The 24,648-nt window shown below is 37.5% G+C and overlaps 1 protein-coding gene across 3 annotated transcripts in view; it reads left to right on the forward strand.

Annotated features, from left to right (window-relative positions):
• HLF (HLF transcription factor, PAR bZIP family member) overlaps positions 1-9,814 on the forward strand; it is a 77,388-nt gene extending 67,574 nt beyond the window's left edge. For 2 of the 3 annotated variants that reach the window (XM_023502160.2, XM_031966439.1), the window contains exons 3-4: positions 2,788-3,008; positions 9,109-9,814. In XM_023502160.2, the coding sequence (XP_023357928.1) occupies positions 2,788-3,008; positions 9,109-9,327 (440 nt within the window). In that variant the 3' untranslated portion in view covers positions 9,328-9,814. The remainder of the gene's footprint in view (positions 1-2,787; positions 3,009-9,108) is intronic. The other variant, XM_003767971.4, reaches the window with a different exon arrangement.
• Positions 9,815-24,648: the final 14,834 nt, after the last annotated feature.

The following is a 24,648-nucleotide window of genomic DNA, read 5'->3' on the forward strand; positions in this document are numbered from 1 at the left end:
AAAAAATTCTCTGTTCTTATCCTTTGACCATTTATCAAGTGGAGAATGATTCTTATTTCTGTAAATTTGACTCAATTCTAAGCTCAATATATATTTGAGAAATGAGGTCTTTATCCAAGAAACTTGCTGCAAATTTTTAAAAATATTATTTCATTGTCTATAGTACCTTTTTGCAAACTGTAGTTTCCTTGATTATCCCTTTTAATTAGATCTGTTCTGCTTTTGCTTTCTCTGCGATCATGCTTGCTTCCCCCCTGCCTTTTTTTACTTCAGCTGACGCATATTAGAGTCTGTTCTAGTTTTTTTATTTTAACTCTTGTGTGTCTTTCCATTTTAAGTGTGTCTCTTGTAAGCAACATGTTATTGAATTCGGGTTTTTAATCCATTCTGCTGTCCATTTCCATTTAAGGGTGAATTCATCCCATTCAGACATTTATAGTTATAATTACTATGTATTTCTCTCCATCTGATTTTCTTCTTCCCTCTTATCCTGGGCCTTCCCAAAAGTCTGTTTTGTTTCATTGGTTTTCTTAATCTGTCCTTTTATCATTGCCGACCTTTTCCTCTTATTTTCTTCTCATATTTCCCTATTGAATGTTATATGTCTGTACTCAACTGAGTGTATATGTTTGTGTATATGAGTGTGGGTGTAATATGCATATATATTCTTCCCTCTTTGAACCAATTCTGATGAGAGTAAGATTCAAGCATTGCCCATCATCCCTATTTTCTTCTCCATTGTAAAAGCTCTCCCTTGTGTACCTCTTTTATGTAAGGAAATTTATTCTTTTTCCTTCCATCTTCTCTCAGTGCATCCTTTTTTCACTCTCGTTGTTTTTGAAGATCATTCCAACATAATTGGCTCACATCCATGCCCTTCTAATTGCCCTAATAATGATAAAGTTCTTAAGAGTTCCATGTATCATCTTTCCATATGGGAATATAAACAATTTTTACCTTTATTGAGCCCCTTATGACTTCTCTTAACTCTTGTGTTTAGAATGTCAGATTTTCTAGTCATTTTCTAGTCTTTTCATCAAGAACGCTTTAAAATCCTCTGTTTCATTAGGTTTCTATTTTTTTTTTCCTCCTGAATAATTATATTCAGTTTTTTTGAATAAGTTATTCTTGGTTGAAGTATTTTCACTTTGACTTGGGAGCTCTGGAAATCTGTAAATTCTTTGGTCATGGCTTTCATGTAGTCCAGTAATCCCTAAATTATCTCTCCTTGATCTATTATCCAATTCAGTTGTTTTTTTGGTAAGATTTTTCACTTTTTTTTTTTTTCTATTTTCTTTTCCCCCGTTTTTTTGACATGTTTTATTGTTTCTTGATGTCTCATGGAATCATTACTTCTATTTGTTCTGCTCTAATTTTTAAGGAATTATTTTCCTTAGTGAGATTTTAAACTCCTTTTCTCATTTAGTTATTTCTGTTTTTTAAGGAGTTTTTTTCTTCTGTAAATTTTTGTACCACCTTTTCTATTTAGGCTTTTCTGTTTTTTAAGGATTTCTTCAGTGAATTTTTGCTTCTCTTTTGTCATTAGATGAATTCTTTTTTTAAGGTTTATTTTCTTCAGAATTTTTTGTGCTTCTCTTACTGTTCATTTTCTTTTTATAATTTCCTTGCATTACTCTCATTTCTTTTCTCAATTTGTCTTCTACTACTTTTAGCTTTTAATTTGCCTAGGAATTATTGTTGGGCTTAGATCCAATTAACAATTTTTTGAGACTTTATTTGTAACTGTTTTCACATTGTGGTCTTCTGAATTTATGTCTTATTCTTCCCTGCTATAGTTGTAGCTTTTTATAGTTAAATTTTCTTTTTGTTGTTTGTTCATTTTACCAGCTTGTTTCTTTGACTGAATTTTATATTAAAATTGGGCTCTTCAGCTTGGGGTAGGAAGGTACTGTCCCAAGCTTCAGGCTTTTCCATGCTACTCTTTTGAGAGCTAGTTCTGCGGGGTCTACAAGTTTTGTGTGTTTCCAATGTGGTATGATCTGGGGAGTGCTATGGTCACTGCCCTCCTTATCTGCACTCTTCACAATATTTTTAAAAACATTCTTGGACAAAGAGTCAAAATAAATCTGTTTTTCAGTTCTGGCTTTCATATTTACTGGTAGTTTGAGCCTAAGTGAGTCACTTTCTGAGTCTCAGTTTACTCTTCTATGAAATTGAGGTAATACTGGCACTGCCTATTTCAGGAGAAGGAAATAACCTTTTATTAAGTACCAGGTACTAGGCTAAGAACTTTATTTGTAAAGTATCTCATTTTATCTTCACAACAATCCTTGGAAGTAGGTACTATTATTAGGTACTATTATTATTCCTATTTTACAGTTTTAAAAAACCAAGGGAGACACATTAAGTGACTCAGTCAGGGTCATTTGGATAATAAGTTTCTTATAACAGATTAGAACTCAGGTTTTCTTGAATCCAGTTCAGGCCTCTATATACTGATCCCCTTCATTGCCTTATAGAGTTGTTGGTCAGGATTTATGGATCTTAAATCTCCACACACACAGGTGACTAGACCTACTATGTGAACTTTAACAAATCAACTTTATTCTATATTTTGCAATTAGTAAAATTAGTAAAATTCTACTATTCTTGCCTTTTTCATGAGACTATTGTGGGACAAGTAAAATAGCAAATTCCTGAGCACCAAAGAAACAAAAGACATGATTGTTATAAATTTTGCTTCCTCCTAGAAAAGTGAACTAGCCATTACTTTTGGGAACTCTTTGAGGGCATTTCTGTTTCAAAACTCCTCCTGTGTCATTGCAGGTCAGATATTATCCACAAACCGCAACACGCCAAGTCCCATTGACCCTGAGACCATCCAGGTCCCTGTGGGTTATGAACCAGACCCAGCTGACTTGGCTCTGTCCAGCATCCCTGGCCAGGAAATGTTTGACCCTCGAAAACGCAAGTTCTCAGAGGAGGAGCTCAAACCACAACCCATGATTAAGAAAGCTCGCAAAGTCTTCATCCCTGAAGATCTGAAGGTAAATTGGAACTGGTAACTAGGCTGGAGAAAGAAAAATTCAAAGGGCTACCTGAGGAAAGTGATGGTATATTGTGGTTGGGAGACATGGGATTTTCATTGTTCTTCCTTTGGGAACAGGAGCAAGTACTTCATTTCATTGTGTCTCACTTTCTCCTGTGCCTAAAGATCCCCTCTTCCCTTTGTATTTCACACACACACACACACAAAAAAAAAAAAAAAAAAAAAAAAGCATTACCATTTTAAAGGGTTTTGAGGCTCTTGGCAGAAAGATAATAGAATCAGCACTTAATTATCTACTATATAATATTCACTTTATAGTTTATCCTGGAGGAATGCTTAATCCCAAGTTGGTTTATCTCTGTCTTGCTGAATGAAAATAGAATGAGGAAAACACATCTGTTCCTGGGGGAGGGGGGGGAATATATATATTATAAAGCCAAATAAAATTACTTTTTTACTTATCTAGTCTTTAGTATCAGATATTCTTGCCTACACTCTAAGACATTTGACTTCTATAAATTCAAAATAGACATTAAACAATTAAGTTAATGTTTATTGGTGGGCTGGTCATGAAATGAAAACATGAGATATAATTAGCATTCAGGGTCAGATCATCTGGAGGAGAGCTCTAACCATGTTGAGTGGACACCCTTTGGTGGATTTGTGACAGGATATGGACAAGCATTACATAGAATGGACAGACATGGATGGATGCAATCTGTTGTATCACTGAAAAGAAGAATTACAACACTGAGATCTCAGATCCACTGATGTATATAGAAATAGCTCTCTGTTCCCTCCTCCTCCCTCCTACTCATCCAAACTGAAATATGGTACATGAAGTAGAAAAATCTTTTGTTGGAATAAAGGGGGATGGATGTAAACTTTCTGGAACTGATTTATGCTGATAGTTCCACCTTTGATTTCTAGAATGATGTGTGGGAAGTGGGGAGTAGTAAGGGTCAAATAACAGTATTAACTCCCATAACATACATACTAGTTTAAATCCCTGGAAATACCTTCAAGTATAAGATTATGCTGCATCTTGACACATTATAAATCTTAAGTTGAAAACTAGGTTTTTGAAGGGACTAAGAAGACAGCATCTGCCATCATTAGGACAAGATAGAAAAGATTGAGGTACACAACAAAATATAACCCAAACTCCACTTCTTTGGGTGAATTTAGCAAAAAGTGGTGAGAAATGATAGCTACTTAGTATTGGAAACTTACATTCATATATTGATGTTTTCTTTTCCTACCAAATATTTACTTTGTGTCTTAAGTACAAGTCATTGTTCTAAGGAAGAAACAAAGATAAAATGTTGCCCTAGCTCTCAAGGAGTTTATGGTCTAATGGGGTTGATATTTGAGCTGGTAGTATAAGACTTCTCCCAAATGATTGCTGTTCTTTGATTTATTTTTTAAATTCCATCTCTATCTCAAACTCTTATCTATTGCACTTAAGCTGGGAAGCCTATCTAATACAGCTTTCCCCAAGGTATTTGAAAGTTTCCCAAAGGACTACAAGTGAGGATGTCCCACTCCCAGGAAAACCTAAAGAGAGTTCCAAGATTCAAATGACTTGGTAGGTAAAGGATGTAATGGCCAAAAATTTCAAGTATTTTTGATGATAAAATGATTCTTTGTCACATACTTCCTCACAAAAACAAATTGCCCCATGTAATTTTTTGAAGATAAAAGTAAACAATGAGGCAATATGAGTAAAAAATACTGGGAAGACTGAACATATATGTATAAGAACAAGTGTTGTAATTGGATAAAATTTAAAATAAAATTAATAAATAATATAGTTTTTGTTATACCAGGTGGGGAATAGGCATAAATGGCAAGCAGTTTATGGAAATGATTTATTATTAATACTTTTATAAAACCTAAAAACCTTATACTTTTAAGGTTATGGATAGGAGAGAAGGAATTATTGTAGAATAATTGAGTCATGACCCTTCTGAAGATTTCTTTATTTTAACTCAAGAGGAGCAAAAAAGCCAGATCGTACCATTTTCTGGAAGGTTTCTGGCAATGGATGCCTGGTTGTTCTGGGATCCTCCAGGTTTATCTGTTTAACTTCTTCTCATGTGGTCCTCAAGGCAACAAAAGTTAGGATAGGGCAATCTTTATGATGCCAGGTCGAGCTTGGCTTTGGAAGATATTGACGCTTTATAATAAAAATTGGAATTCCCGCCCCCCCCCCCAAAAAAAAAGGAAAAGAAAATTTGAATCCTCATTATTGAAAAATACAGTTGACATTGTAAATCCCATAAAGAAGAATTTATTCCCTTTAGATACTTCCAGGAAGTAAATTGGGATAAGGAATTTTCAAGAAAGATTTATGTCTTTCAATTTATTAGTCCAAAAATCAAAATAACTCCCCCATGGTTACAGAACTTACCATTGGGCTACTAATTATGAATTCATTTGAGTTTACAAGCAAATATTTCAGGGAGGTTAGTTAAGAGAGGATACTCTTCAATATGAAACAGTTTCATCATATAACTGGAATGTTACACTTGGGAAAACAGTATATCATTTGTTTTGTAGGTAAAGAAACTGAGAATCCACTTACTGAAATGGCAAGAATTGTGTTGGGAAGTAGGGGTGGCAGCAAACATTTTAGAGCATAGATCCCTAAAGATTCTCATAATAGGGAGCTTTGGGCAATATGGCAAGTACTTTACCCAAAGACTCAGAGATGTCATAGGGGAAAGGAATGGAAGTGAGAAGGGGGAAAATGTTGCCTAAATCAGGTTGTTTCTTTTTTTTTTTCTTTCTTTCTTTCTTTTTTTTTTTCTTTTTTTTTTTTTTTTTTTTTTTTGCCTTCTCTTCCTCCTAGAGCTATATTTCTATTCCCATCCCTTCCTTTCCCCAGCTTTCTTTAAGGAAGCTGGAATGAATAATTGTTTTAGAAGTTGAAAGAAAGCTCAGAGACCACCTAATCCAAACTCCCCCATTTTATAGATAGAAGCTATGATCCAGAAAAATGAAATGACTTACTTAAAGTCATTCAACTGGTTAGTACCAGGACAGTTTAATTTAAGGCAGACCTATTCCAAAGTATTAGTCCATGCTGCTAAATTTCTACTGGTAAAAAAACTAAGAGTTTTAATGAGCAAAGGCTCCTGGAAAAGTTAAGAAATTGGATAGCAGTCAGTCAATTAAGAGCAAGCTGATGATACCAGTGTAATGCAGAGAAGGGCTTGAGAGCTTTGATGTGAGTGTGGGAGGCAGAGGTAATTTTGGAATGTGAGGCACTTTGGGAGAAGATGGGGCTGGTTGGGGGAAGCCTGAATGTAGTGATTTCTTGGGGAGGAGGATAGAATGTACAGGCTTAGTAAGGAGCTCCAAACAGGGAGATGGACAGAGAGAAAAGAATTTTAACATCTGTCCATCTATCCCGTGATCCTGGGATGAAAATTGTGAATAAGTTACTCGTCCCAGAGCAACAGCTCCCTGGGCTACCTTTTTCTCCTTCATCTTCTACCTACATTGACCATTCTGTCCACATAAGAAATTTTAGTTCAGCTTTATTTGTGACATGTATAAAGTTCCTGGGAGTGATTGACAGGAATGGGAATCATAGTTAGTTTCTATGTGCCTAACAGAAGGTATGTGTATATAGGGAGTAGTAGGAAGGTAATAAGCATTTATTAAACTTCTATTTTCCAAGCATTGTGCTAAGACATTTGCAATTATAATCTCATTTGATACTCATAACAACTTGCAAGGTAGGCACTGTTATTACTGCCATTTTATAATTGAGGAAACTGAGGCAAACAAAAATTAACTTGTCACATGGCTGATGTCTAAAGTTGGATTTGAACTCAGATCTTCCTGATTCTAGAGCTGTGCTCTATGTGCTATGGTACCAGCTGCCTCAGCAATAGTTTCTATAGCATGATCCTCAAAGATATTTCTATTTCTCCTAAGACTTGGGGCATGAAAAACAGATCTCACAGTACTGGGAGCAGACTTGGGGTTAATTCAGAAGCTTCTGGTACAATCACATGCATTGACCATGGCCCTTAATGGTCCAAGGGGAATATAAGAAGATTAGGTCCCTTGGGGCTTCCTGGGTGGCACGTGACTGCAGCCATCAGATTTGCCCCTTTCAGTCTGGGATTAAGAGATTTGTTGTAGCAATTTGTTAAAATACTGAGGCATGGGGCTCAGGTGGCATCATAAATGAATTGCCTAAAGCTGATTTTGAGAAAAGGGGAGACCTAGATGGAAAGTTTAAAGCAAGATTTATGCAGTGCGTTTTTCCTAAGAGGATTTTCTTTTATTTTTGTTTGGCAAAAATGGAGGATTGCTTCCATATCAATCACCACTAAGTATCTAAAGTATTAGCCAGGTTAAGTAAGGTCCATAAGAAAGGTCTGTTAGGAAACTACAGAATCGTGTGTATATGTGCATGTCTGTGCTTGCACATCTGTATTGTACACATAAATGTTTTCAAATGTTGGGTGAGAGAGGAAAAGGATCTAGTGACAAGAATTTCAGGGAAGAGTTTGGATTATGAATTATAACAAGTAGCTTCATCTCCTTGAGTTCTAGTTTATCTATTTCTTGAATATCCACTGATCACTCTGTATCTCAAAGAAACATTAAGGTGGTGATCAATATAGTGTGTTCCTGTGGAAAAATTACACCATCAACCTTTACTTATCTATAACATAATATTCACTTTGTAATCTGCCAATGATGTTTAATGCTGTACTGAATGTAGTTGGAAATACACATGCACCCAGATTTAGATAGAGATAGAACTATATATAAAATTAGGAATATATATATATACACATACACATATATATATATAATATACATTATATATGCATGCATTCATTTATTCATGCATTCATACATATGGATAGAGAGTGTTATTAGCATTTTGCCGGAAACATCAAAAGACTTGCATTTCTGTGTGTGTGTGTGTGTGTGTGCATGCGTGTGCCCCATGTGTAGTGTGTACACCTAGGTGAGAAAAGGAGAACGGTTGCAGTTCCTGTTTTATGAAATGCCTTCCTCATCACCCTTCTGACATTTTGTTTAATTAAGTGAGAGAGAAAAAGGGAGAGGGAAGGGGCAGAAAGGGAGAGAAAGAAGGTACTATTAAGAATGCATATATACATACATAAATAATAAATGCAAATATAAATGTAAAATTTAAAATATATACAAATATTAATATATATGCATATATAAACATACAAATACATATACACATAAACTATCAATCAATTCATATCTATATATCCACACATATAACTATATGTCTGTGTGTACATATATGTACAGGTATGTATATGTGTATATGCACATATACACGAGTAAAATATCAGTCCATTATCTCTATCTCTCTGTGTATACATATACAGGTACATGTGTGGGTATATATATATATGAGACATCCAGCGTGGCTTAATGGATGGAAGTTGACTGGGCGGCAGGTCTTGCCAGTGACACACTGGTGATTTGGGGCCAATGGTTAACCCCTTAGTGCCCCCACAGCTCCGAGCCTTTCAGAAAGGTGCTTTCCAGAGGGAGTTTCCTCAGGACCGGCGCCCTGGGTCAGTGATTTTGGTCGGGTCTTCGTACTTGGGGTGTGACCCCTCTTCAGACAGGCTGCGCTCCCTCCCATGAGGTTCTGAGAAGGGAGCGGAAGCTCCCCAAAAGGCCAGAGCCTGTTGCCCCTGCTGGGAACAGGCTGAGCCATAACCGCGTGGGATAGCTGGTGGTCGCCTAGAGTGAATCTACTGATCCCCAGCCTCGCTCCAACTGACCCCAGGGTGCTCCTGCTGCTTGCTGCCCACCTTTGTGGGGCTGCCCCCGTTCTGACTTTGACCCCAGGGTGCTCCTGCCGCTTGCTGCCCACCTTTGTGGGGCTGCCCCCATCCCACTTTGGGCTCTAGGCCCAACTGGGACCCGTTCCCCCGGAGGTTCGGGAGTCTCCCACTGCCCACAGTAGGAAGCCAAGCACAAGGCCCCGGCGCTCTGAGTCCGTGGGATGACCTGGGTAATCTCATGGTTTTGCTGAAATCTAATATCTTGTTTCTTTTCTTTCTGTAACTAATGAGCAGGATGACAAGTACTGGGCAAGGCGCAGAAAGAACAACATGGCTGCCAAGCGCTCCCGAGACGCCCGGAGGCTGAAGGAGAATCAGATTGCCATTCGGGCGTCGTTCCTGGAGAAGGAGAACTCGGCCCTGCGCCAGGAGGTGGCTGACTTGCGGAAAGAGCTGGGGAAATGCAAGAACATACTGGCCAAGTATGAGGCCAGACACGGGCCCCTGTAGGCCACTCTGGCTTAGGTGGACAGTGGTTCCTGTTTGATAACACCACATCCAGACCAACCTTGCTGTCATCAGCACTTTACTAGAAGCATCAACAGAAACGGACTTGCATTTGTGTGTGTGTATGTGTGTGTGTGTCTTGTATGTGTGGAGTGCGTGCGCACGAGCGCACCAGGCCGTGTGCCCCGAGGTGGGAGAGCGGGTGCTGGGGCAGGTCCCATTTTTATGAAACACCCTCCTTCCCCCTCTCTCCTCCTGCCTCTGACTTTTCATTTAGTTCAACAACAACAAAAAAGTGCCACATTTTTACTTGGACTATTGAGATGGATGGTGGCTATTCTCTCCCTTTTTTGTCTCCTGCATCCCGACCCTCTCACCCCAGTCAGCACTGTTCCCCTTTATTCCTCTTTTGTTCCCTTTCCTTGGATTTAGACAGAAAGATCCCAGTTTTAAAAAAAAAAAAGTAGATCTCAGTTTTTAAAAGTACAAGCTATTTATGTTTAATCAAACATTAACATACTAATAAGGTGCACAGGATAACTTAGTGCTACACTGCAGAAATATTCATTTAGAGATTGCTTTCCTCATATTTTTAAATTCTGGTGATACTTGTCTACAAATCTCAAGTGTTGGTTAGATTCATTAGGGCCCCATATTTACTTATCCGTATCTGCTAAGTTTCCTTTTGAATCTCCAAGCCCCAACTATGTAAGAATACCATTAACTAGGGCACACAGAGTGTTTTTTGCACTGTCTGTACCTAAAGCAATAACCCTGTTGTATGCTAGAGCATGCTGCCTGAGTCTTCTTACTAGTGGATGTAGGATCATTCCCTACCTGAGAGTTTCATTGTCTTAAAAAAATAAAAGAAAGAAAGAAAATAAGGAAAGTGACACATTTTGAGCATGCCCAGAACATCCCCAGATTAGGAGAGGCAGAGGAAGGTGCTGGGTCTACAAGAAAATGGGCAGTTCATTGATATCAGAGCCAAATAACAAGTCTCACTCTCATCAGCTTTTGACACCAAAAGGAGTTTAATTTGTCTTTCCCCCCACCCTCACACACACACACACACACACTCACTCACTTCTTTTGGCACTTTTCTTCCCTTGTTCCAGTTGAAGATGACAGATATCCAGAACATAGTTCAATGGTTTCAGATCTGTTTTTTTTTTCACTTTTGTAAAATATATATACATATATATATATATTTTTTTGTGAACTCTCTCTTGCTGTTTCTAAAAATGATTTTAATTGTTAGCAAGTTGGGTGTTTTTTAAGCCCCACCTCTCCTTTTCTTCTCTACCCTGGTGTTGTTTTGAAATTATTCCTGAAATAATAACAATTCTGGAATTTCCTTTGTTGCTTTATTGCTGTTTGCTTTAGGATGTAAGTTCTGTTATAAAGTGGACTTCTGAAAAAAAAATGAATGTAAAGACACTGGTGTATCTCAGAAGGGGATGATGTTGTCATAAACTGTGGTTAATCCAATCGATTTGAATGTTTACTCTAGACCAAAAGGAGAAATTATAAAAAAAATTTGTTTAATGTTTATACAGAGTAATTATAGGAAGGTTTTTTTTTTTTGTACAGTATTTTTCAGATACAAATACTGACCATGTATTTTGAAAGACATATATTATATATAGCAAAGAGAAAAGGAAAAAAATTTATTCCATGTTTTAAAATTATATAGCAAAGATATATATATATATATATATAAATATATATATATATTCACCATTATTGTACAGAGAAGGAATGCTTTGGAGTTTTTGAAATCTTTACTATTTCAAGCCAATCACTGACTCATCAGCATGTTTTCTGCTGCAAATGAAAATTTTTGACAGTACTGAGGCTTGCCACAATACTTCTTGCTTGTAAACACATAAGGAACTTTCGTATTTTCTTTTAGGAATTAAAAAGTAAGTCAGTCAATATCACCCAGAAGCACAAAATGGATTTTAGTCAAATATTTATTGAATGATAACAGTATTTTTTAGGAAAAGCATCTGCCACAAAATTTTCATGTTCACTCTAGAATGACATATTTCTGGGATGGGTTTCTTGCTGCAAGTATTTGGAACAGCCCCATTCTCCCTTGCAGACACATGTCTCAAATACGGTATTGAAATGTGGGGTGAATATCGGTGCTAAGTGTTTGGTCCGTAATTTGCTAGATGTTTCTCCTTTAACAAAGATTGTTCCTTGTTTCACTGGAGTGTATTATGTCAACAGATTGCAATGTTACTGAAAAAAAAAAGATGGAACATTTTGTTCTAGATTAAATATTTCTTTTATTCAATGGGATTTTCTAATTTCCTGCCTCATGAGTACCCAGTTCTTCAGTGATGTCTCACTATCAGTCCCTTAGGAATGTCTCTGTATTAGCATCTTTGTGAATGTGGCAAAACTGATAAATTGGCCAGATTCTTGGCCTCCTAATAGCATTCACTCTGCCCCCAAACAACAGCTCATGGAGGATGATGGGTAAGGGAATAAAATGGAAATTCTTGTCAACTGTCATCTGAAAAATTGACTTCTCAAAGGTAAAGTAGAGTGGGATAGTATATCAGTTCAAACTCAAATGATTATGAACTCAGATTTTTCAGAAGCAGTGGTTAATTGCAGTGGAATTGGTAATTGACATATACTTAATAATATGGGTACATTCAAATGGCCATAATTAACAGTTGTGAAGTCAGTGACAGAAATTATATCTTGCAAGTGGAAAAGTGTCGGTGAATTGCATTTTGGACCATCCTAACTCATCAGAGTATAAAAAGGCAGCTGAGCAAACATCATTGATCTCTCTTGGAATGGGCTTATTTGTAAAGAATTAACATCACAGATGTTTTCTATGGAAAATGAAAAGAAAAAAAAAACATAACCCACCACATTCTTTCTATTGTGTGCCAGGAGAGGTTTTAAGCAGCTACCTCATCTTTACAGTTAAACACTTCTGAGTCTGCACAGGTGCCTTATATCTGTTGCGCTCTCTTTCTCTCTCTTTTCTGTCTTTCTGTCTCTCCTCTATCCTTTTTCTCTCTATCTTTCCCTTTCCCTCTCCCTTCTTCCCTCCCTCCCTCCTTCTCTCTCTCTCTATCTTTTTCTCTCTCCCTCCCTCCTTTCTTCCCCTCTTTCTCCCTATTCCCTTCTCTCTCCCCTTCTCCCTCTCTTTCTTCCTACCTCCCCCCTCTCTCTTGCTCTTGTTCTCTTTCTTCCTTCTCTCTTTCACTTTCCCTTTTCTTTACCTTCATTCCCTCAGTCTCTGTCTCCCCCATCCCTACTTCCACCTCCCAGTTGAGCTAATCATGCCAGGAAGGTTAATCATTCTGGTCAGTGAAGTGGAAGTAATCTCATACTGTGACTTGGTGATATCTAGAGCAATCAGGACAGGACAAATTCAGTCCAGTTGTCCTTAGAACAATGTTGATTGAACATTGTTCAGTTATACAAATCACATTGTCACTTTCATCTGTCATTATAAGCACCTTACAGGGATTAAAAATCCAGGGAGTTGAAAAATCGCATCACCCCAAAACAAATCAAGTTAAAACTTGAAATAGGAGTCTGCAGACTAGAAACTTTGCTGGCAGCTGCCTTTGATAATTCCTTTTGACTAGCAGAGAAGTCTCGAAAATTTATCAACCAGACCAAGTTAGCAGCCCATCTTCCCACTAGGGGATGTTTATGAACAATAATAAATTCCTTCAACAAGTAAATACTCTTCATCCTATTTCTGTGGCTTTTTTTTAAGCCCATGTGAAAATCACATTTGACCAGATACAAGTTAGAATGACTATGAATAGAGTCAGCAGTGCAGAATAATAGACCTTCCCTCAAGTAAGAACTTATATAATGGATCTCTTCAGTCACCCAAGGTTTGGATGGATTAAAATTTATACTGGTAGAAGAAATACCTATGTCTCAAAGTCTATATAGTACTTTAAATATTATTTATTAGGGGAAAAGCATGATTGCTTCTTAGAACAATACCATAGGAGGTAGGGTTTTGCCCCCTGTCCAGGGAAAATCTAGCATCATGGATTTAGGACTTAAGTGATGACAGGACTGAGTCCAAGCTACGTGGCCAACTCTCCAGGTGGTACTCACTTCCCTCAATCTTGCCATCTTCCCTCTATGGTTCTTCGATTCCTACATTTCCATAAGGCCTGAGTCCCTGCTAAATTCTCCTCTCTGCATCTGGGAGTGACTTAAAAGTCAACAGAAACAAGCCTTGCTGTAGTCTTGGTAGCTTCTATTTGACTGGTAAGATGAGTCCCTTTTTGTTCTTTTAAATTTCCTCTTTTGTGATACTTAAGGACACTGGGACCTTTCATTTGAGACCACCAGACCAAACTCTATCCAGTGATCAACCATTGTAATTTTGGGGAACACCATAAGATTGCATCTGTTAAATAATTTGTGTTCACCTAGGCAATCGGTTGAAATTGTGCATCATGATACAGGATTGCTTCTTATATGTTGTTCAACCCAAACCTTTGTCTGTTATTCTTAATGTTTAATAAACTTTGAACATTTGTCTTCTCCTTCATGTATCTGTGCTTTGGTCTGTCAGTGATTAGAAGTGATTCTTTCTACTCTGATAATGCTTATAACCCATACCCTGAGAGAGCATTGAGGTTTTCTAAGCACTTTCTTCACCAAATGAGAGGCAGTGTGAAATAGCAAGTGGAGAATTGACCCCAGAGGCAGAAAGATATGGATTCGGGGTACCACCCCCAAAATTTGCACCTGGGCAAGTCACTTAACCTCTCACTGTTCTAGTCTCTAAGAGTATAACTTACACAAAAGGTGCCGACTTATATTGGTAGAGGGAATTTCCTCACTTGGGAATTCTCTATATCAGTGGTATCATAGGTCCTGTCCCTTTCCCTATTCCAGTTCTTAATTAAATGGCTTTGAGATAGTTAAAATGATATGGGTAATACAACAAGAAAAATGGTGAATGTGGTATGGTGCTTGAAAACAGGGGGATAGAAGAAATAATTTTTCTTGCCATGAAGATGAATAGAATTTATATGAAAAAAGCTAGTTTTAATTCTACTGGTGGTTCTATTGCCAAAGCAATGAACTTGACCTATATTAAGAAGACAGTTTGAAGAAATATTGAACAAGACTATCACATTACAATGCCAATGAAGATGGCATTATCAACACAAATATTACATGAAGAGTCTGACTCACCTTGACCTTCAGGTATTCTGGTAGAAACAGGGTTCAGGTAAACAATGGAAAGACAGCAGAAGTTCTGATTGGAGAACCCGAGTTTACTTCCCATCTCTGCTTTCTAATTCTGTGTGACTTGACTTCTCAATTTCCTCACTTAATCTCTCCACTTCACTTGCCTCAACTGTAAGATGAAAGGGTTGAACTAAATATCTGTGCCCCCTTCTGCGTCCAAATCTATAATTTTGTGACTGCTGTTCCTTCCCACACAACTTTAAATGTTTTGCCTGGATATTCTTGGAAGTAGGTGGGCTTAACCTCAGGGGATGGCTGTTACAGGCCTTAAGCTAGGTATACTTCCAGAAGGTAAGGTGTCTGAGCGTCTGTTTGGGTGTCTGAGCATCTGTTGGGATGGCAGTTCCCAATTTAGGTGTCTGACTTCTATTTAGATGACAGTGCCCAATTTGGAGTGAGATTTTTTTTTAATTGAGGTTACTTGAAAAAATTAGAATAAAAAAATTTCCCCCCTTAGAAAACAACCTTTTTTCCAGGGTAGACTGGGTTACCTTAAATATTAAGGAAAAAAATATTGAGTCAAGATGAGGCTATTATTTGTTCGAGGATCATAGGCTTTAAAGCTGAAAGATATCTTAGATGTAGATCATCTAGTCCCTTCTCTTCATTTTTATAGATGAAGATACTGAGCCCTAGAGAGGGAACAGAACTTGCCACAACTCTCATGGATAGTGAATGCCAAGGCCAGAATTTACATCTAGCTCTTTTGACTCTTGGTCTAATGTACTTGCCACTCTATTACCTCCCTCTCATTTTCTCTTTGGAAAATTATTAAATGCTGGGGTACAATGTAGGAGTTACTTGCTCCCTGGTGAGTTCCTGCCTGCAAAGCACCACTGACACTTTGGGAGACTGTTGTCTGCTTTCCCAGACTCCACACAGTGAGTAGCCTCATCACATGTTCTTTCTAGTTGAAGGTCTTTGTGTTCAATATTATAAAAGAAAAGAAAGAAGGAAAACCTCAGACCTCTAAAGATCTGTATAGAAAAGTCCCTCCTCTTCTGTCTGCAAATTCATTTCATCTCTTGAAAAACACTATGACTAAAGAGCTGCCCCTGGCTTTAAGAAGCTGTAAAGTCTTAGCCAGGGGAACTAGCCAGGAAATTATTCCTTTGAGCTTGGAAAATGATTTCTTGATAAAGCATATAAATAATCTCTCAATCTCTCTCTCTCTGTCTCTCTTTCTCTGTCTCTGTCTCTCAATCTCTCTGTCTCTCTGTCTCTGTCTCTCTCTTCTCTCCTCTCTTCTCTTTTATTCTCTCTCTCTCTCTCTCTCTCTCTCTCTCTGTCCTATGGAACAATAGAAACCCGTCTGTGTGTGTCTGTCTCTGTCTTTTTTTCCCCTCCTTTTCTCACATTCTTATCTCCCCTCACCATTTTATACTGTATCCACCCATCCATCTCTCCTTTCTTTGTCCCTCCCACTTTTTTACATTTTCTTCTCTCCTCCTTCCTTCTGTCCCTTTATTCCCTCTTCTTTCTCCACATATAGAAATGCATAATAAAACCATTAAAGAAAAAATGCAGAAATAGAAGAGGAATTGAAAGTCAATCTTTCTGAGCTCTATACAGTTCCTATTTCCTGACTCCAGATTCTAGATTTCTAGAGACGAGTGTGAGATGAAACTTCAACTTTTCTAAGGCCCATTTCTCTCTCTCTCTCTCTCTCTCTCTCTCTCTCTCTCTCTCTCTCTCTCTCTGTCTGTCTCTCTCTCTCTCTCTCTGTCTCTGTCTCTCTCTGTCTCTCTCTCTCTGTCTCTCTGTCTGTCTCTCTCTCTGTCTCTCTGTCTCTCTCTCTGTCTCTCTGTCTCTGTCTCTGTCTCTCTTTTTCTCTCTCTTTCTCCCTCCCTCCCCCGTCTCTCCCCCTGTCTCTCCTCCCCTATCCTTCCTTCCTTTCTCCCCTCCTTCTCCTCCCTCCCTCTCTCTTTTTCTCCATCTTTCTCTCCCTCCCAAAGGTGATTTGTCTATATCTTATGAACCGCATCATGTCACCAATTCCTGTCAATGAATGCCAAAGATGCAAGGAAGGTTGGCAAAGTGGGTGAGATAACTAGTTTCTTGCTCACTGAAGTTTCCAAATTTAAATGAACAAATTAATGAAAAAACATTTAAGTATTTATACTATGCAAAACACTGTGCTAAGTGCTGTGGACACATAGAAAAGACAGTCTCTGCTTTTATTCTAATAGTATTTCTAACATGTTTCAGTTACAGGTCAGATGGAAAGGTCCCATGTTTCTTAAGAGTGCAGCAGAGAAGTACATAGCAATCAATCTTCTCACAAAATCATACAGGTTTCTGATGTTAAACTATTGATGAATTCAAGGACTTTGGTAGTGAAAACTTTTTTCACTTTGAGTTTTTAGCTGTGACTGCCAAAGATGCTTGAGCTCCAGCACCTACAATAGCAGTTTGACAGGTTGCACATAGTACTGTATGATGGTAGGAGGTTGGGGGTGGGGAGAGCTATGGCTTGTATAGAGATAAGTATGGTATATCAGTTTGGTAGGGAATGGGGAGGATAGAAAAGTGAACAAGAAAGAAGCAGAAGCGAGAGACAGAGAAAAAGAATGAGCCAAACCCTGTGAAAAGGGTTGGAATCTAAAAAGCAGAAACGGGGAAGGAGTGCATTCCAGGCAATTCGCATGAATTTATAGAGACAGGAGGGAGAATATTGGAGGGATTTTAGCAGTTCAGTCTGACTGAAACATACAGTTAGTCCCTGAATGGAAAGTTATGCAAAATAAGTTTGGAAAGACATATTGTACGGGACCTTAAATTCTAGGTTGAGTAAAGGAATAACAGAAAAGGATTAGGTTCATAATTTCATTGGTCATGGAGATTCCCAGGTGAGGAAACTCACTCTATTAATACTAGTTAGCACCTTCTCTATAACTTACAGTCTTAAAGTTTCCTAGACAACCGAGGAGCTGAGTGATTTATCTAAGGTCACTATGTATTAAGAGTTGAGACTTGAACCCAGTTTTTCTTGGCCAAGGCCAGCTCTCTTATATACTTTACCACAGTGCCTCTCATCATTCTCTTCCTATATTTGTCTGAAAGAAAATAAAAGCTTCAGAAAAAAATTATAAGTGGGAGAAATATTACCCTCAAACAACCAACAACCAATTGAACTTCATGTCCTCACTATTCATGGGTTTTCCTGATTCTGAGATCAGCTCTCTAAGCATTACATTTTCCCAGAAGCAGTAAGGAACCACTCAGGGCTTTTGAGTTCATCAGGGCTTCCTCGTCATACTTATGCCTTGGGAAAATTATTTTGGCAGTTGTGTAGAGGATGGATTCATGAGGGAAAGCCTGCTCCACAATATAGATTCACCTGCATAGTGAATGATTAATGGTCAAAGTGAATGATGGCAGTGCTGGTCCAGTGGAAAGGTCACTGATTTTGGAGTCTGGGCACCTGGATTGAACTTCCAGCTTTGTCACATAATACCTTTATAACCAGAACTATTCACCTCTTAGGGCCTCAGCTTCTAAGTTCCCTTCAAGCTTTCAATCTATGGTCTTTTTTGACCTAGGGTTCCTTCCCACTCAAAGAGTTTCTTTAAAGAACCAAAATTATGATGACCTTGAAGCTACTATCTTTCCATTTGTGGGGGAAAATAGATGTACAAGATTTCCCTGCTTAAGGATAGTAGAACACTCCAAACTATTAACTATTATCTGCTAATTTTTTGCATTCTCTTGAAATGCTTAACATGGCTCTTTCCTCAAGTAGAATATCAGTAAACATTGCATTGATTTAGTTTACTTTTGGTGATTTCTCTTACAGTAGATTCATTGTTTATTTGAAGAGACAGTTTCCTTATGAATACCCACAGTTATTAGCGGGGTTCTAAGATTCCATTTAGGTAATAGCCACAATCCTATTTAAGAGATGGTCCAAATTAGCACGAAGCATGTCCAAAACACAAGCATATCTTTCCAAATTGAATTTGAAATATATTAAATATGTGAAGAATCACTATGTTTCATTAACTCTTTGGTCTCAAATTATGCTGGAACTTTTCAGACTATTGTCTTAATAGGAGCTGACTTTTGATTTCATTGGCAAAGGGAATTCAGATGGCTTAATTCCCTGGACCAGTGGCAGCTTGGCATCTGTTCTAAAGCCTTGTAGTCTTAGGGGATTAGTTGCCTGGACTCTAGATAACTGATAAGCTTGTCCCAGTTCTTCCTGACTCTGAGGCCAGCTCTCTTTCCATTATACCATAGTACCTCTTACCATTAACTTCATAGATATTTCTAAAAAGAATGAAAAACTGATTCAGAGAAGGATTATTATGAATTTGGGAAATATTGGCCCCCAAAATAAGTGATCATCACATTCTTGCTTTATGCATTCCTTCAAATTATCTCTTGATCTTTGCTAATATATTTTCAGAGTATTGCTTATGCACTGTCTTATACTCTTTCATTTAAAATAATTCCACATGCCCATTCCCATTTGCCAAAATCACTTATTATTTGTCCTTTTTAGTAGCTGTGTTGGACCCAATTCTTTATCAAAGATCTCCTCTGATGCTTCCTTATAACATAAAGAAGGCCCTAACTTATCAGATTTTATTTAGGTGGAGAGATTTTAAGTGTAGGGATGATAAGAAAGGAATGGCAAGTCTATTATCCATGATAATGAACAGTTGTCTATTGTTCCTATAACAGGGGATAACTGATATTTGTATTATCTATTTGATAGAATCATTGTGGAGAAAGTCCTTTTATATATAAATAAAAATTGTCAGTATTATTATCACAGCCTATCTTGTCTAGGTCTCTGTTTCTCTAATAGCCCTTTATCCTGAACTCTTTTGCTTCAGAGCCATCAATAGTGGGCAACTATAAAGCTATAAAAATGAGTTGCTTCATCATCTAATGAATCAATTCAGAATGTTTATTCTACTGTTTCACTTTAATAGGTGGATACCTGGTGGGAGGCTCCATAGCAAGAATCAACTATAGACACATGTCAACATTGGATGGGGAGAGGGATTAGACCTGGGATTTCTTTGGTATAGGAAACTCCTGCATTCCCCCAATGCAGATTGGTAGCTTCTCCATAATTTATAGTCTTAGGGAACTACCTAGAGAAATTATTTACCTAGGGTCATACAGCCTTTCTATTTCAAAGATAGGCCTTAAACCCAGATCATTCTAGCTCCAAGGTCAGCTCTAATCCACTACACTATTCTGTCTTATGGGATGAACAATGACAAAAAAGTAAATACTCAGTCCCATTGAATTATAGAAATTTATGGTTGGAAGGGATTTTAAAGCTCTTCTAAGCAACTGCCCAGGTAGCACAAGAATCCATTTTATATTATCCTTAGCAAATTATTTAAATTATATCTAACAAATCTAGCATCTTATAATTGACTCACCATTCCTTTCTTATCATCCCTACACTCAAAATCTCTCCACCTAAATAGAATCTGAAAAGCTAGGGCTCCATTTATGCCATAAGGAAGCATCAGAGGAGGTCTTTGGTAGAGGCTCAGGTCCAATACAGCCACTAAAAAGGACAAGTAATGTGTGATTTTGGCAAATGGGAATGAGTATATGGAATAATTTTAAATAAAAGAAATAGAACAAAATAATGCATAAGCAATACTCTGAAAATCCATTAATGGGAAACAGATTACTTTTTGAAGCACTAAATTCTATTTGCACTAATTATTAAAATATTCTTCCATATATAGGTCTGGAGTTAATTTCCCTGGAATTTCCATAGAATTTTGGAGCTGGAATGGATCTTTGAAATCTTTTAGTCCATTCTAATCATGTTAAAGAGAAGGAAATGATACTTCAGAGGAAGTGAAATGATTAGACCAAGTCACATAGCCAGCTGGTGGAATAGATTAGACTAGAATTTAGGTCTCCTGACTCTCCTGTCTGTGCTCTTCCCATTGATGTCACATTGCTTGTCGGTTAATAATAATATAATCAGTTAATGAACATTTAATATTATTATATGCCAAGCTAAGTAATGGGGAATCTTAAAAAAAAAAAAAGGCAAAAGCCAACTCCTACCCTTAAGGAACTTACTATTGAGTGAGCGAGATGAAATGCAAACAAATATATACAAACAAGCTATCTGTAGGATAATAGGAAGTATTTAATAGAAAGAAGGCACTAGAATTGAGAGCTGTTAGGCAAAGGATCCTAAAGAAGATGGATTTTATTTGAAACTTAAAGGAAACCAGAGAAGTCAGTAAACAGAGATGGAAAGGAGAAAATTCCAGGTATGGAGGACAACTTGAAAAAATAGCTAAAGCTGCAAGATGGAGTATCTTGTTCATGGAACAGCAAGGTGATCAGTGTCATTGGACTGAAGAATATAAGCCTGGAAAGGGGTATGGGAGGGGGAGTTAAGGTATGAAGGACTTTCAAAAATATAGAATTTGTATTTGATCTTGGAGGTAATAGGGAGCTACTGAAGATTATCAGGTGAGGGGGTGACATAGCCAGATACGTGCTTTAGGAAAACCACTTTGGTGACTGAATAGATGATGGATTGAAGTAGAGAGAGACTTGAGACAGCAGACTCACTAGCAATAGTTATAGACATGAGGTAATAAGGGTCTTCATCAGCGTAGCAGCAGTGTCAGAGGAAAGAAGGGTGAATATTAGAGATGTTGCAAAGGTGATTTTGACCTTTGGCAACAGATTAAATATAGGGGAAGATGGCACCTAGTTTGTGAGTTTAAGGAACTAGGAAGATGGTATTTTTCTCAATAGTAAGTAGGAAAGTAGAGGGGGAAATAATGAGTTCAGTTTGGATATAATTGAGCTTAAGGTGAATCCTAGACATCCAGTTAAAGATGTCTCAAAAATAGTTGGAAATGTGAGATTGAAATTCAGCAGAGAGGTAAGGGCAGAATAGATGGGTATAAGAATCAGCATAAAAATGATAATGAAATAGATGGGAGTTGAGGGTCTTGAAGGCAAAGAGAGCTCAGGGAGAAGAGAGTGATCAACAAGAGTTAAAGGCTGAAGAAGTTGAAGAGATTAAAAATTGAGAAAAGGCCATTGGATCTGGCAATTGAAAAATTATTGGCAATTTTAGAGAGAACAGTTTCAGTAGAAAGATAAAATTGGAAGCCAGATTTTTAGAATAGAGTGAGAAGAGAGAAAATGGAGGTACCTGTTGTAGACACCCTATTCAAAGGAAGTGAGTCACAAAGAGCAAAAAAGATAAAAGATGATAGGGAGGATGAAAGGATCAAAGGAGGATTTTTTGAACATAAGGGAGACAAGAACATGTTTGTAAGCAATGGGGAAGGAGTCAGAAGCCAGGGACATATGGAAAATAAGTGATAGAGTGGGGATGTGTTGGAGGAGAAAGGATGACATGGGATTACTCTGTACAAGTAGAGGGATTAGTCTTGGTAAGGAATAAGGCTGCCTCTTCAAAAAGAGGGGTGAGGGAAAAGATAGTGACCTAAGGCAAAAGATAGTAGAACTATTTGGGCATAATTTTTTTCTGTAAAATATTAGACAAAGTTCTTAACTGAGAAGGTGTGTTGTGTGTAGGGGAAGCCATGGAAGGTTTGAGGAGGGATGAAAAGAGCCTCTGTACAAAGTGGAATAGTGAGTATATTAGAGAGATATAGAACGAAGCTCACTTGAGATTGTATAATATAAATTTGTAGTGGGCAGTCAGAAAAGTTGTCTAATTCTCTCCACCTTCATTCAACAGCAAGTGTATATGAACTAAAGCAGTGGATGATGGAATTGATCTAAGGCTTAAATTTGGCAATGTAAAATCAGTGATATGACAAGAAGATCAGGGACTCAAAAGAAGGAACAATTTAAATTTAAATTGATTCAATTTAGGGGAAAGAGGAAAGGCTAATACAGGAATGATTACTTGGAAAAGAACCAAGGGGTTAAAAGATTGAAGGTCACAGTGAGGGCAAAGAGCAGGATTTGGTAAGGGAAGGGAAAGAGAAAGATAGAATGCCAATAGATTTTGAGCAGATAAAGAAATTTTAGAATTCTTGAACATGGAGGTGGTATGTCTGTAGGTGATGGCAAGATTAAGGGCATGATCAGCTTTGGGGGTGTCTAGGTAGAGTGTAGGAATAGCCTCTGAAAGGTGAATAGACTGAGGAAGTGACTGCTAAGGGTATCTGAGGGAAAACTAATATGTATATTGAAGTTCCAAAATGTGAGGTCAGAAGTTGGGGAGGAAAGAAAAATTGTGAGTCAGGTACTAAATTCATTGAGAATGGAAGAGGAGTGACCTAGAGGGTCTGTAAATAGTAGTTGCCAGGATTTTAACTGGATGATGATATGAATTAATTGCATGAACTTCAAAGGAGGAGATGTTACAAATGGATGGACCTAAGGGAAAACCTGGAAGCAATGATGAGGAGCAAGAAGTATTTCAACTTCATTTGATGAATAAGCCAAAGGGCAGCAAGTCCATTACCTTGACCCTAATCCTGTCCTATGGAACAATAGAAAATAAGCCTAAATCTTTTTTTCAAGGAATCTTCTATGGAGCTATTAACAGCACTCAGCTACAGAGTCTCTGAAGCGCTACCATTCACCCATGGGCCCCTTTGATACTCAAATGAGACAGTGACTGCATCATAAATTATCCCTAGTGTCTAACACAGGATCTGGTACATATTAGGCAATTTAAAAGTGCTACTAATGAATAGCCTCTTTTCCCTAATTTTTTCAACCATCAATATTAAATTCACCAATCTGTAGTTTCTAATATCTATCTTTTCTGCTTTTATGAAAATGTCCCTTCTCTATATAACCAGCAGGTTTCACTGTCTCATAAGGTTGGTATAGGTGAAAGAATAGTCTCTGTATTAGGAATTTTGAAGTTTGGTCATTCCTCCCAACAGGTAACCCAGCAGGAGGAACCTTCTCTTGGTCCACACTTCTACTCTGACTCTCACTCAGAGCCTGAGAGCTTCACTGAAGTTTCTGCTAGTTGATGCTAACTGAATCTTGCTTACTCATGACTCAGTGACCTACAGGATGAATTCTTCTGAGTTACATGTTACCTTAGAGCTTATGAGAGTTACTCATTTAAAAAAAAAGTTTCTTGATTACAACTCAGAACATCCAAAGCCAAGATTAAACTTCAATTGTTTTCTTTAGACTGAGATCCAGACCTCTGTCCTGCTTAATTCTATGCATTCCAGCCTATGCACTGGCTTCCTCCATTACGATTTGTCTATTTGCAATAAATTAACAGACATGAATCACAGAATATTTGTATCCAGGCATAATTTATATGAAACAAAAATCAGGAATTAGAAATAAGTTAAAGAAAAAATTTTTTAATTGTAAAGAAAGTGGTTGCCAAATGTAGATGGGGAAGCAAGGAGGGAAGTTAAATATTTTCTGTCTTTTCACTCATTTCAGATTTTGAATAAGCAGAGTAGTGAGCAGCTACCTTAATGTTAGTCTGCATTCAAAGTGCCTTTTTACTCCTCTCTAAACTGCAAATCTTATTCAGATGTTTTACCTTAGCATCTTCTCCCACACTCTTTCAATCCTTTCTCCTCTGGGTGAGAGGGACTTATGTTGTCCCTTTGGACTCTCATTCCCAAAGAATGACTCTCTCTGAAAACCTTGCCTTTCTGCTTGAAAAAACATTCATCTTTTTTAGAAGTTTGGTTATATCTGCTGTTACAAACTCTGTGATGATATTGTCTCTTTTGAGGATCCCATTACTTTGTGGCACTATTGAAGGGCAGCAAGATATGGTAGAACATTATTTTTGGAGTCAGTGGTCTAGATTCTAATCCCAGCTTTAATACTTTGATCATAGGGATAATTCTTAGGCTCTCTGAGAGCTTCAGTTTCCTCAGCTATAAAATGGAAATACATAATAATAAGCTCCCTTACTTCCAGAGTTATTGTGAGGAAAAATATTCTGTAATCTTAGCTGTGCTAAATGTACCATAAATCATTGTTGTTGTTATTATTTATTGAATTACCATTTTATTATTTTATATTATTTATAATAGATGTAAATTAATGTTTTTTCATTATGAGTATATTTAC

The sequence above is a fragment of the Sarcophilus harrisii genome, chromosome 4 (assembly GCF_902635505.1).
Source record: "Sarcophilus harrisii chromosome 4, mSarHar1.11, whole genome shotgun sequence".
Lineage (NCBI taxonomy): Eukaryota > Metazoa > Chordata > Mammalia > Dasyuromorphia > Dasyuridae > Sarcophilus > Sarcophilus harrisii.